At 48.4% G+C, this 15092-nt stretch overlaps 1 protein-coding gene across 1 annotated transcript; it reads left to right on the top strand.

Moving 5' to 3' along the window:
- The first annotated feature begins 4323 nt into the window (after positions 1 to 4323).
- On the top strand, positions 4324 to 4831 carry LOC119256730 (10 kDa heat shock protein, mitochondrial). Its single transcript, XM_037524493.1, has one exon. The coding sequence runs from the start codon at positions 4415 to 4417 to the stop codon at positions 4721 to 4723; it is 309 nt and encodes a 102-aa protein (XP_037380390.1). The 5' UTR covers positions 4324 to 4414; the 3' UTR covers positions 4724 to 4831.
- Positions 4832 to 15092: the final 10261 nt, after the last annotated feature.

Raw genomic sequence — 15092 nt, forward strand, 5'->3', positions numbered from 1 at the left:
GAGGTCCATTCGCTATTCTCTGTTTTTAAAAATGGATGATTAGAGGGCCTCCCTGGTGATGCAGTGGGTTAAGATGCAACCTATGAAGCTGTCTGCAGCCACTGTAGCACGAGTTCCAACCCCAGCTGGCCAGGGAGCTACCCACATGGTGCAGCAGACCTCTCCTGTCTCGCCCGCTGCTCCCCTCAGCAGTGTATTTCAGTCAATCTGCCTGTTCTGCTCCCCACTCTGTCTCTGGTAAATCCTCTCACCCCCCGCATCTCTGGTCTGTAACCCAGTTCTTGTACGCATAAATAAATAAATCTTAAAAAAAAAAACCCAGATCATTAGATGCCTTGCTCCAGTGCTTTGCCATCTCTCGCCCATGCTTAGGCAGTGGTTCTGTCAGGGTGGGCTCTGTGGGGTTTGCCTGAATGTGCATGTTCTGTAGAAATGGGAGGAAAGACATGTGGAGAGTGAAATTAAGGACCTGACTCATGTTCCTCTTTACCAGAAAGTTATCTTGTGTTCTTCCTACTATAATGTACCATGGGAAAAATCACTAAACCCTGAAAAAAATCTTAACATAACTCTGAACAGATGGCCGATGAGATGCAGATAGGGTAATTTTTGGTAACATAAAAATTGGAGCAAAAATGATCTCTCCAAGTAAAGCATAAGAAATTTTTGGTTGAGAAGAAAATTTTCAGAGAATTTTAGAGTATTCCTAACAAACTAATTTGCCTGTCATTTGGGAAAAGTTATTTTTGTTCTTCTCATCTTTTTTTTTTTATTTATACCTAATTTATTTTTTTTAAAGATTTATTTATTTATTTATACAAGCACTGGATACAGTCAGAAGCGCGGGAGGGTGAGAGAATTCACCAGAGCCAGAATGGGGAACAGAACAGGCAGACTGATGAAATACACTGCTGAGGGGAGCAGCAGGTGTGGCAGGAGAGGTCTGCACGCCATGCGGGACCCTCGCCAGAGGCTGGGGATCAAACTGGTGCTGCAGAGGCTGCGGGCAGCTTCGCAACCCAGCACTCAACCACTGCGCCACCAGGGGAGGCCCTCATCTTTTTTTTTTTTAAATTTTAAAATTTATTTTTGCGTAGAAGGACTGGGATTTAGGCCAGAGGTGTGGGGGTGTGTATGGGTGAGAGGATTCACCAGAGACAGAGTGGGGAGCAGAACAGGTGGATCCACTGAAATACACTGCTGAGGGGAGCAGCGGGTGAGACAGGAGAGGTCTGCTGCGCCATGTGGGTCAGCTCCCCTGCCACAGCATGACAGCACCGAGACTTAACCCTTAGGCCACAAGTGTGGCCCCTCTTTTTCATCTTCTAAAGGCCTTAATTGTTGTTGCATATGGCCCTGACTTAAGAAAGTGAATTAAGATGAAAGGACAGAATTCTATTCAAGTTCTTATAAAATATTCCTGTTAGTCAATTGAACTAAACATGTTCCAGCATGCTCTGGAAAGAGAGACTCTCACAAGTCATTTACAGACTATTTATTGAGTTCAGTGGACTAGGAAGGAAGAGGTAAACACTATCTGATAGCAAACACTATCCCCACACTCACTATATGACCTTGCGCTGGTACCTTGGATGGCTTGGCCTCTATCTAGGGGTGTGGGGGTGGATGGTGGCAAACACAGGAGTGATTAGTCATCTTTCTTGAGTAATGGCTATGAATGTCCTGCGCCCCCATCTTCAGTTGCTTGTTTAACAGGTGAGAGTAAGGAAGTGAGTCAGAGCTTAGTGAGTCACCTCAGCCAGCAGGGTGTGCAGCCAGTGCTCTTATCCTGGGTCAGATTGTCTCCTTTCAGGTCCGTCTCAGCTCTGAAGCATGGCCTCATTTCTTCTATCCTGTCCAAGGCTGTTACTATAAATATGGGGCATCCTTAACGACTTTTTGCTGCAAAGTTCTGCTCATTAACTGGCAAAGATCATTGTAGTAGATGTGGTGGTGGCTAAATTATTGCTCATGGCTTTATCTGGATTAGTAAAACCAACAGTTAAACCACTTCTAGGTCAGTTCATGGGGACCAGCACAAGGCTCTTACTTTTGCTTTCTTTTCCTCATTTCTCAAAGTGAGATAACCACAAATAAAACTTTGAGAAACCCCCTAAGTGCCCAGACTTGGAGCAAGTATCTTCTCAAGGTAACAATGCCTGAGGATTCCTGTGGAGACTTCTGGAAAGGATTGAGACACTATTATTTTTTAAAGATTTATTTATTTATGCATACAAGAACTGGGGTATAAGCCAGAGGGGTGTGTGTGTGGTGGTGTGTGAGAGGATTCACCAGAGAGAGTGGGGAGCAGAACCGGAATACCCACTGAAGTACACTGCTGAGGGGAGCAGGGGGCGACACAGGAGAGGTCTGCTGAGCCATGTGGGTTGCTCCCTGGCTGACCGGGGAATTGAACTTGTGCTGCAGTCACTGGTGATAGTTTGATAGTGCAGTCTTTAACCCCTGTGCCACCAGGGAGACCCCAAGGATTGAGAGAGTATTAAGAAAAGTTCCAAGCCAGCATTTTTCAAATTGTAGATTTATTTGTGGGATACACAGTCTCCTCCAGAAATGTAAAGACTTGTTTTAACTTTGATGGTAACCTTTAAAAAATGAATCTAAGTGTACTCTAGAGTCACCATAATGAACCTAATGTGCGTTTGTGTTTAGGGTGCCCTTGGGGATACAATTTTGATCATTTCCAGATAATGGAATATGGATAGAGATGGACTTAATCTGGCTTATTCACCAAATGAGGTCAAATGGTGTTAACCATGTACTATGCAATCAGAGATCCATTGTAGTTTGATTAAAAAAAATAATGGCTGAATTTGTCCCATTTGTGTATCATAGACGCATCATGCTGACCCCAGAAGAATCTTCATTCTGACCAGATTCAGTCTGCCAGTGACAATTTAGTTAAAAAAAAAAACAAAACACTATTCTAAATTTTGAATTAATGTTTTAAAATTAATTATATTGTTTTGCAGTTTTGATTATAGTTCTTTATAGACTGGATTTGGGTGTTTTAGTTGTATGAAGCTAGAAGATTAGATTATATTTAGTTTTAAATTCATACCATGTAAGGAATATTATAAAAAATAACTTATCAGTGTTGGAGATGCCAAAGAAACTTTTTTTTTTCCTTTAAAGAGGTCCAGATATTTCTCAAAATTGAGAAACATTATACTAAGTAAATGGATCTGATGACAAAACAGTATCCCTCTTGCTCTCCTCACTTAAAGTGTTTGTTCTGGTGTTTCTCAACCTTGACAACACTTCAGGGTCACCTGAGGGACGTTTAAAAACTGCCTGTATTGAGGGGACAGTGAAAGATATACCATGTAAACACACAGTAAGCAAAAGAGAGCTGGAGTAGCTCTGTTAATACTGGGCAAAATAGATTTTTAAGACAAAAATTGCTACATGAGGAAAACAGTGATATTTTATGACATCAGGAAAATATAAATCACAAACATATATACATTGGGCCTCCTTGGTGGCACAAAGGGTTAAGACGCAACCTATGAGGCTGTTCGCAGCCACTGCAGCACGAGTTTGATCCCCAGCCAGGGAGCTACCCACATGGCGCAGCAGACCTCTCCTGTCTCCCCACTGTTCCCCTCAGCAGTGTGTTTCAGTCTGCCTATTCTGTTCCCCACTCTGTCTCTGGTGAATCCTCTCACCCCCCTGTACCTCTGGTCTGTACCCCAGTTCTTATATAAATAAATGAATAAATCTTTTAAAAAAACAACATATATACATTTATCAAAAGGACTTCAAATATATGAAGCAAAGATTAACAGAATTAAAGGAAGAAATAGACAATTCAACAAGAATAGTTGAAGATGTCAGTATCCCACTTTCAAAGCTGAATAAAACAACTAGGCAGATCAGTAAGGAAGCAGAAGACTTGAACAACACTATAAGTCAACTAGACCAAACAGATACCTACAGAACACTCCACCTGATAATAGCAAGAGATGTAGTCTTCTTAAGTACACATGGAGTATTCTCCAGGAGATGCAAAAAAAAATTAAATACTTTTTATTTTAAAATATTTAAAAAATATTTTATTTATTTTTGTTTAGAAGAACTGGGGTGAAGGCCAGAGATATGTGTGTGTGGGGTGAGATTCACCAGAGACAGAGCAGGGAACAAAACAGGTAGCTCTGCTGAAATACACTGCTGAGATGCGTAGCAGGTGAGACAGGAAAGGTCTGCTGCGCTGTGTGGGGTTAGCTCCCTAGCCAGGGATTGAACTCAGGCTGTAGTGGTGGTAGCTCACTGAAATACTTTCTAAAGAATTAAAATAGGGCGGCCTCGGCCCACATTCACGTGTCCGGAGGGCCGGGCTGCGGGTCTGTCTTTTTTGCGGCGGCGGGAGAACAGGGCGACTGCGGCGGCCGGAGTCATGGCAGGACAGGCGTTTAGAAAGTTTCTTCCCCTCTTCGACCGAGTATTAGTCGAAAGGAGTGCAGCTGAAACTGTAACCAAAGGAGGCATTATGCTTCCAGAAAAATCTCAAGGAAAAGTGTTGCAAGCAACAGTAGTAGCTGTTGGATCAGGCTCTAAAGGAAAGGGTGGAGAGATTCAACCAGTTAGTGTGAAAGTTGGAGATAAAGTTCTTCTCCCAGAATATGGAGGCACCAAAGTAGTTCTAGATGACAAGGATTATTTCTTATTTAGAGATGGTGATATTCTTGGAAAGTATGTAGACTGAAACCAAGATTGAAATGGCATCATGTGAAGCAGCCCATTCCACTCAAGTTCTGAAATCTTTCATCATGTAAATAATTTCTGTGTCTCTTTTATAATAAACTAATGCTATCCAAAAAAAAAAAAAAAAAAAAAAAAAAAAAAGAATTAAAATAATACAAAATATTTCTCTGACTTCATGGAATGAAATTAGAAATTAAATACAGAAGGCAATTTGGACATTCACAAATATGAGGAAATTAAATATCATAATCATATATAAGCAATGGGTCAAAGATGAAATCACAAGGGAAATTAGAAAATACTTAGAGATGAATAAAAATGTGGGATGCAGCTAAAGCAATGTTCAGTGATATAAACGCCAACACTAAAAAAGAGGAAAGACAGCAAATCAGTGACCTAAATCACACTTAAAAAGTAGACAAAGGAGAGCAAACCAAACACAAAGAAACAGACTATAGTAAACAATAAATATTATAGTAAAAAAAAATAAAATAGAGACTTAAAAAATGGCAAAAATCAACAAAAACCAAAAGAGGATTCTTTGAAAATATCGATGAAATTAACAAATCTTAAGCTAGACTGGTCAAGACAAAAGAAAGACTGAAATGACTAAAATCAGAAGATTTTAGAAGAGACATTACTTATAGACGTAAGAGACATCAACTTACAGATATAAAAGGACTATAAAGGAATACTGTAAAGTATTATGTGCCAAAAATAACCTAGACGAAATAAATTCTTAAAAAGCCACAAACTATAAAATCTGATTCAACATATAAAATCTGAATAGATCTATAGCAAAAAGAGATTGAATTAGTAAACTGATTCAATTATAATTCAACATCCCATAAAGAAAAGTCAGGGTCAGAATGCTTTCACTAGTCTGACTAAATGCTTAAGAAAAATGACACCAATTATTCACAAATTCCTTTCTTGTTCATTCTGTGAGATCAGCATTACCCTGATCCCCAAAAAGACAATGACATCAGAAGAAAGCTACAGATCAATATATTTTATGAATACAGAAGCAAAGATCCTCAACAATATACTAGCAAACAGAACCCAACAAGATAACAAGGGAGGGCCTCTCTGGGCGCAGGGGTTGAAGACAGCGCTATCAAGCTATTGCCAGCCACTGCGGCATGAGTTTTTTATTTATTTATTTGTTTGTTTGTTTGTTTGTTTTTTGTTTATACAAGCACTGGGTACAGTCAGAAGCGCGGGAGGGTGAGAGAATTCACCAGAGCCAGAGCGGGGAGCAGAGCAGGCAGAAGGACAGAAGGACACTGCTGAGGGGAGCAGCGGGCGGCAGGAGAGGTCTGCGCGCCATGTGGGACCCTCCTCCGGTGGCCGGGGAGCAGCCGGGGATCGAACCGGCACTGCAGAGGCCTCAGGCAGCTTTGCAACCCAGCGCTCAACTGCTGCGCCACCAGGGAGGCCCCTTGAAAAGTGCATTTTGTGTGTCTACTAAGATGATCTCTTTTTTGTCTTTTATTCTATTAAAATGGTGTATCACACCCATTGATTTTTATGTTCAACCAACCTGCACTCCTGGGATAAATCTCACTTCATCTTGGTCTATAATCCCTTGTTTTTTTTTTTTTTAAAGATGTATTTATTTATGCATACAAGAATTGGGGTGCAGGCCAGAGGTGCAGTGAGTGAGGGTGAGAGGATTCACGAGAGACAGTGGGGAGCAGAACAGGTGGATCTCCTGAGATACACTGCTGAGGGGAGCAGCAGGGAGACAGGAGAGGTCTGCTGTGCCACGTGGCTCAGCTCCCTGACTGGGGATCGAACTCGTGCCACAGTGGCTGATGATAGCTTGATAGTGCTGAGACTTTAACCCCCACGCCACCAGGGAGGCCCATGGCTCGGTTTTTAAATGAATCTGCAGTGTCTGTGCTGCTTCCCTTGCTTGGCTTCTTAAACATATAAGATGAAACGACTGTGGTCGTCCTACTTTTTAACAAATAAATGCAAATACGTTGTGGTTAAACTTATTTAGATCCTGAGATTTGGACATTCAGTTAAGAAAATATTTGATGGTTTTGAGATGATTCTCGGTCACAATCATATTCAAATGAAGATTCTTGTGGGCTTTCAAATAACTACAGAATAAGGGTTTAAAGTATGATGTGTGTTGTGCTATCTTTCCCAGAAAATATCTGTGGTAAAATTTGGTGCTTCTATTTTCTGAATTAAAAAATGAAGTAAAATTGAGTCTCTTCTTTCCTCCCGCCAACAGACTGTTCTGGATTATCTGGACAGGCCCGTGCAGTCACAGGTCCTGAAGTGTGCAAGAGGGCGTCAGAGGGGTGCCGGCGGGGCCTGAGACCAGGCTGTGCTTTGAAGAGAGAAGGGCGACCAGCCAAGGGACACGGGTGACCTCTGGGAGCTGGAAAATTCAAGGAGATGCTCCTCTTGTTTCTGGTTCCAGAAAGGACTCATTCCAGCTGACCCCTTCGTTTTGTCCTTTGAGGCCCCGTTTGGACTTTTGAACCACTGGATGTCCAAACCTGTCGTGTAATGAATATGTGTCCTTTTGAGGCACTGTTCTGGCAATTTATTAGAGTAAGAGCAGAAAACTAATCAATAGAGGAATCAGATCCTCAGCAGCTATGGGAACTGGTGGAGAACATTCTGGAAGAATGTACCCTAGGAGGGGGCCTGGCGGTCAGCTGGAGGAGCTGAGCACGAGCAGAGTGGCCAGCTGCTGTGGCACCAGTGGCAGCACCAAGGTGGGTCGCCCCACGGCCATCACCCCCTCTAGCCTCTGCCGTCCACTTCTGGTGGTTGCTCTGGGGGTGAGTGTGAACCTGGGGCTGCGCCGGGAAGGAAAGTCTCGGAACTGTCGCCTGCGTGCAGCTACCTCAACACAGCAACATGCCACCGTCCACTCTTCTGACCCCTGAGGCGGGTGGGCCGAGGTGCGCCAGGCACTAAGTCCAGGGAAAGTGACTTGTTGCTCCCGCAGGTGGCAGTGGCTCAGTCTGTGGAGCGGGGTGTGCGTGTGTGTGTGTGTGTGTGAAGGATGTGGCGTGCAGGGCTCCATCTAGGCTGCTGGGGGTTGACGGTGGCCTCGGTGACAGGCCGTGGGCCCAGCACGGCTGCGTCCACGGCCACTGGGCACCCACCCAGGGGGCTGAAGAAGGGCCCACGAGCTCCCCGGGACGTGTGGGCCGGTGCCAGGCGATCCAGCCTCCCAGGGTGGGCACCGCCTGCCGAGTTCCGGTGATGGGCAGAGACCGCCTGCTTCCCGGGGTGTCTTTGTCCCCAGCTTTCCCATTGCTCTCATTTCACGCCCAAACCACTTGCCAGGACACGTGAAGGCTTTCCCCATCCTTTTAAAGACGTGCGCTGCTGTGGCGAAGGAAGCTTGGGGTGTTGAACCAGTGGTGGTTACACGCCCCTGCTTCCCTGATGACCTGGCACAGACGCCTGCCCCGCGCAGACACACACACAGACACACAGACACACACAGACACACACAGACACACACACAGATACACAGACACGCACATACACACAGACACAGATACACAGACACACAAAGACACACACATACACGGACACACACACAGACACACACAGACACACACACAGATACACAGACACGCACATACACACAGACACAGACACACAGACACACACAGACACACACATACACGGACACACACACAGACACACACAGACACACACACAGATACACAGACATGCACATACACACAGACACAGATACACAGACACACAAAGACACACACATACACGGACACACACACAGACACACACAGACACACACACAGATACACAGACACGCACATACACACAGACACAGACACACAGACACACACAGACACACACATACACGGACACACACACAGACACACACAGACACACACACAGATACACAGACACGCACATACACACAGACACAGATACACAGACACACAAAGACACACACATACACGGACACACACACAGACACACACAGATACACAGACACGCACATACACACAGACACAGACACACACAGACACACACATACACGGACACACACACAGACACACACACAGATACACAGACACGCACAGACACACGCAGACAGATACACAGACACACAAAGACACACACACGCACAGATACACAGACACGCACATACACACAGATACACAGACACACAAAGACACACACACACGCACAGATACAGAGACACACAGCACATGCATAGACACATCCACACAAACACGCACGCACGAATGTCCATCACACACCCCGGGGGCCGAAGTCCAGGCCGGCGAAGGCGGCCCGGGAGGACCTCGCGCGGCTCCCCCCCCCCCACGCCGGGTGCGCAGCCGCCCCGGGTCCACGGCGGCCTCAGGGCGAGACGACGGGGACGAAGCAAAGGAGCTGGACACAGGCGTGAAGCGCCCCCTGGTGCCAGACACGGGCGCGGCCAGGGGCGCCCCGGCGAGGAGCAGCGCGGGGTCCGCGCTCGGGGACCTGCCCTGCGGGGGGGCGGGGTGGGGGGCGGGCAGGGCCATCGGGGCGCCCCTGCTGGCAGTTTCTCTGGGGGCGCCGGTGCTGCGCCCCGCTCGGGAGGACGAGCGCAGTGGGGGGGCGGGGGCCACGCAGGGGGGAGGCCTTGCAGGGGGGAGGCCGCGCCCTCAGGCAAAGCGGGGTCTTGCCGGACCGGGGCGTCTTCCAGGCCGATGGGCCGGGGAGACCCAGGTGGGGAGCAGCGGGACGCTGGCGGGCAGGGCCACGGCCTCCGGCTGGGGTTCCGCTGGGCAGGAGAGGGATCTGGGGCCTCCCCTAAAGCCCTGGGGAGCCGGGGAGGCCGCGGGGAGACGCCAGGCCGCGCCCCCGGGTGTGAGGCGATCCGGGAGGGCGGAAGGAAGGACGGACGGACGCCCGCTGGGCTCTGGTCTGAGCAAGAGGACGCCCGTGGTCCGCCCCTGCGAGGGAGGCCCTGGGGGGCTGGGGGCTCATCCACTCGCCCGCGTGCCTCTGTCTCCTAGTAAGAGACCAGTGGGTGGGGGTGCTGAGGGGAGCAGAGGGGCGCGGAGAGGCCGCCCCGCCCGGGAGGGCCCCGGCTGGTGGGGCGAAGACACAGCCGCCCGCACCCCACACAGGGCTGCCCCGCAAAGCTGCTCCTGCCCCTTCCCAAGGAGTCTGACTCCTGGAGAACAGCCGCAGGCAGCACGTCTCAGACACAGCAGCCCTGCTTCGGGCAGCGGACCCTGTCTGTGTAACAGGGGGGCCCCGGGGAAGGGGGAGGGTCCAGGTTCCCTGCCCCACCCAAGGGAGGGTGGAGCTGAGCAGGGAGAGAAGAGGCTGCAGAGGAGACTGAGGAAGGAGCAGGATGGAGCCAGGAGACCTGGAGGAGGCGCATGGAGCCTAGAGACACGTGAAGAAACTGCGCTTGTCTTTTGGTCGTGGACGGGGTGACACAGATGTGGGGGAGACCCGTGGAGGGTGAGGACAATGGCAGGTTTTGTCTTGATTTTGCTTTTGCTTTTTTCCTCCCAGACTTGTCTGGTTGTTTTTGATCCTTTTCTGTGGGTCCCTGTTGTGTTGGGCAACACCACACTGACAAACGGGAGTCGTGGTGCAGGCTGCACAATGCAGGATGCTGCTCAAGAGCAAGATCCTGGCCCTTTTATTGACACACGTAATTGGTTGTAAGGGGGAGGAGCAAAAGGAGATTAAGGGGAAGGAGATTAAAGAAAGGGGAAGGGTGTAGAAGATTAGGGCTGGTGAGTCTGCCCTCCAGGCACTTCTTATCTACTTGATGGTTAGAAGCAGCCATGGTTCTAAGCTTATCAACACGGCGCGCCACTGATCAGCTTCTGGGGTCCCTTGTCATACATCGGTCCTTGGTCCCCCGGGCGTTCCTGGTCATACCTGGTGATGTATAAGTCGGGAGTACGTGTTATGCATTGGTCCTCAGCCCCCAGGGCGTTCTGGACATACCTTGTGATGCATAACCTTCCCAGTGTGACCCAGCTTTGTGCTCTTGTTTGATTTGAAGGGCAGAAGGGTTGGGCTCCTGTTCCTAACTGGATGGGCCCTTTTGACCTTGTTTAGATGACAAAATGGCAGCCTATTCAGCTGGTGGGCCCTCGCAGTAGCAGACCCACAAGTCCCCACTGGAAGGTGCTTTAGACTTGGGGCAGGCTTTGGGGCCTTGCTCTGGGCCAATTCTGCTTGGGTGGACTTTTACCCATGAGGGGACGGGTAACTTTGGGTGCTTGATTTAGAAACTAGATTCTTTGCCTTTCCTGTATTGTTTCCTAATTGTAATAAAGTTCCTGAAAGGTCAATGCAGGGGCCAGGAATGAGGAAGCCCACACAGAAAATAACAAGATGTCCCTGACACCAGGACCACTGATACCATCAAACCTAAACTGAAGCCATAAACAGGAGAAAACAACTCGGCTCCACCCAAATCAACTTTGTTCCCCCTAAACTTGTTTCCCCGCTACCAACCCAGTTTTCCTGCCTGACCTCTCCTCACCCTATAAAAGAGACATCTCTCCTCACAATGGGCGCGGCCTCACGGACCCCCACCTTGGGTCCGTGAGGTCCGCCTGGGGCGCAATAAATTTTCCTTTCCTTTGAGAAATTTAGCCTGGCTCTCCTTTTCTTTACCTTGCTGCACCTTTGTAGGGTGTAAGAAAATGTCAGGCTTTTCTGCCCTCCCGCCATCAGGATAGATGATGGATCCTTGTCCTGAATGCATGCCTGATGGCGGGCACCTGGAGTAGGGTGTGGGCATAGGTAGATGGGATTCAGCTGAGCTAAGACTGTGCTTTTTAAGGGCGGCGTCATGGGGACGCCAGCAGCAGCAGTAGAAGCCGAAGCCGAAAGAGAAGCTGAGGAGCAGCAGAACGAACTCCAGAGAGCTCAGATAGAGTGAAGACTTGCTGGGGCAGGCCTCCCAGCCCCCCCAGCCAGCACTCCTGCCTGCCATATGCCTGGTGAAACCCCAATAAAAAACCTGCAAAACCACTGAGGACTCTGATTCCTCCTTTACCCGGTCTGCATGGGATCAGAAAACCTGCACTGTGTCCTGTCCTGCCTTTACAACCTTTCAGTTCCTTCCCATTTAAGTCTCATATGTTTTGTGTTGTTGCAGCGAGTGGCAGAACCTATTTAGAGCAGGCAGGTTTGTGGGGTCTGGGCTGCCCCTCTCCCTGTACATCTGGAGCAGCTACTCTCCCGCCCAGGCATCCTTTGAGGGGAGATCAAGGGCCCATGAGCTCCACCCCCCGCACAGGAAAGGGACCCTGGAAAAACAGACCAGCATGAAATCACCGAGCTATAGGGACGGACACGGGGGCCCTAACTAGTACCACATTACTAGGGTAGCCAGATCAAGTGCAGGACATTCAGTTACATGTGATTTTCAAATAAATGAATATTTTAAGTATGTCCTCAATATTGCATGGGACATAAACTGTTTGAAATTACAGATGGGGCACTGGGATGTGTTTATGTGGTAAAACATACCAGCTAGATTCCAAAGAGGGAACAATATACTTGTATACTAAAAAAAAAATCACATAATCACCTCTTAGTAAAATATCAGAGTCTTCGAAGCATTATACAATAAAAAAATGTTTAGTCTAAGTATATTCCATGCAATCTTTTGGACATACTTAAAAATTATTCAGTTTAGGGCCTCCCTGGTGGCGCAAGGGGTTAAGTACCACACTATGAAGCAATCCGCAGCCTCTGCAGCACGAGCTCGATGCCTGGCTGGCCAGGGAGCTACCCACATGGCGCAGCGGACCTCTCCTGTCTCGCCCACTGCTCCCCTCAGCAGTGTATTTCAGTCAGTCTGCCTGTTCTGTTCCCCACTCTGTCTCTGGTGGATCCTCTCACCCCCTCCCCACATCTCTGGCCTGTACCCCAGCTCTTGTATGCATAAATAAATCTTTAAAAAATAAATAAAAATTATTCAGTTTACCTGAATTTAAAATTTAATTCACTTTGAACTGGGTGGGTGTCCTGTATTTTCATTTGCTAAATCTAACAACTGTAAGGATATGTAATCTTCAGTCACACGCTTCACACGCTGCCTTCATATTTTCTCCGGACACAGCCATTTATTATTTCTAAAACACAACCAGTTGGGAACCTAAACTGAGTGACTGCGCCCCCTAGCGGTAGATCCAGTCAATGTTTGTACCTTCCATGTCCCACTTGATCACTTACCTTAAACACAGTGTCAGCTACAGTGGTGAAGAGACCTTGCTTCCCTGGAACTTGCCATTTAGAAGAAGGGTATGTTGGAGTGTGCCAGACAAACGTGCAGGTACAGATGGGCGCCGAGACAGCCTGGACGTGGGTAGTGGTGGAGGTCTTTTAGGAAGATTCCAGAGTGGAGGATGTATCCTTACTCTCTAGAACTCACAATCACCTCTCTAAGGAAAATTCCAGTGCAGCGAAGCATTATGAAGTTTGTGAATAGACTATAGAGACACTTATACAAATAGGCACTAAGTTATGTTATATATTTAAGGACTAATTCCAATCTTTTGCAAAAATGGACATTCTTCTGAAGAGATGGGAAAATGTTTTCTTTTTCCTTTGCTCACTCTCCCCTTGGTAACTTCTGGTGGGCCCACGCCATTTAAAACAAGGGGATGAGTGGTGTGTTTAATTCAGGCAGCCATTGAGGTCTAATATTTTTTATTTACTTCTTCTTCCCCAAGGCCTTTTTCCCTTGTAACATCTACTCTGCCTACTCTTCCTTTGCTTTGCCCTCATCAGTTACTCCTCCATCCACAAGTGTCCTCTGCTAGAACGTGAGTTCCAGGGGGGACAGAGGCAGGAAGGGCAGGAAACCGGCATATCCTTCACAGGAAAGACATACGTAACCCTTGCTTCCTGCCTAATTTACCCTTGGAGAGCTAGAAACATCCACCACAAATACCTGCCTTTACGTATATGGCCCACAAGTAATCCTGTTAAGTAATCCTGTGATTACTGAACCCAAAATGAAAAGACAGCCAAAGGGAAAAGGTAGTGAGGAAAGCCTGGATGTGAGTGACATTTGTCGCGGCAGCTGGGCGGTCTCACAGTTTCTGGGGATCAGAGATGAGTTATTCACTTTTGTAGGGTAAGGAAAAATGTCAGCCTTTTCTGCCCTCCCGCCATCAGGATAGATGATGGATCCTTGTGGTCCTGAATGCATGCCTGATGGCGGGCACCTGGAGTAGGGTATGGGCAGAGGTGGATGGGATTCACCTGGGCTGAGACTGGGCTTTTAAGGGCGGCGTCACAGGGACGCTAGGAGAAGCCGAAAGAGAAGCCGAGAAACAGAAGCAGAGAAAAGCAGAGAAACAGAAGCAGAGATCACCGGAGAGCCCAGATAGAGTGAGGATTTGCTGGGGGTTGGGGGGACTGCCAGCCTCCCCGCACCCCAGCACCCCTGCCTGCCGTATGCCTGGTGAACCCCAATAAAAAACCTGCAAAACCCCTGAGGGCTCCAGAACTCCTCCTTTACCCGGTCTGCATGGGATCCTAGAAAACCTGCTCAGTGGCCACTCCTGGCCTCTACAACTTTCTTGCCCATTTTGAAAAAAAATTGAGGACTCAGTAAAAACACAAACATAGAAAGGTTCCCAGGCTGAATGTTGTTGGGGTGCAGGGGGTAATCCCCCACCCCTCTGGATTCTTGGGAAGAGTCATCAAAACAGGATCAAATGGGTAAGCAAAGGAAAAAATCCATTTAATCGTGTGCACATGGAGAACTGCCCGTCGCCAGGGCCAGCGTGAACTAGAGCACAGCCCTGCGCTCGAGGGTGCGGTGCATCGGGGAGGGGGAGACTTCCCGGGACAGCAGGAGGGGAGCGGCTCCACGTTCACTCTGAGAGTAAGAAGAGATTCTCAGACAAATCCAGAGGTAGCTGGACGACACCCCTCAAACTGCATCCTTCGACGTCACATAAAGGGCGATGGGGCACTCAATGTTCGACTGGGACTAGAAAAGGGGCAAAGGCCTGAGCCAGGGACACAACTGCCGTCTCCAGGGCCTTCCCGGTGCTTCACTTAGTCACCCGCACCCCTTCTGTACCGTGAACTCGCTCTGAGGCCCGCGCGCCTCAAGGACCTGTTCCCACATGGAGGTGCCAACGGAGCCCGACTCTGGGCCCCGAGAAAAGCTGCAGGGTGAGTAAAGTATCAGGCTTGTCCGCCCTCCTGCCATTCGATTAAATGCACGCCCGACAGCTGGAGTAGGGGTGGGCGCGTGGTGGGTCCACCTGGCTGAGACTGGCTGGCCAGCGTGGAGGAGAACTACGAGACGAGGGCGAGCGAGAGGACGGAACGAGCAGAAAGAGAAACAGAAGAGAGAGGAG

This window comes from Talpa occidentalis, unplaced genomic scaffold (genome assembly GCF_014898055.3).
Source record: "Talpa occidentalis isolate TD23 unplaced genomic scaffold, MPIMG_talOcc4v2.1 talOcc4.4, whole genome shotgun sequence".
In the NCBI taxonomy this organism is placed as follows: domain Eukaryota; kingdom Metazoa; phylum Chordata; class Mammalia; order Eulipotyphla; family Talpidae; genus Talpa; species Talpa occidentalis.

Bases quoted from the DNA above. Each gene is read 5' to 3' on its own strand.
- LOC119256730 (XM_037524493.1), top strand. From the start codon at position 4,415: ATGGCAGGACAGGCGTTTAGAAAGTTTCTTCCCCTCTTCGACCGAGTA.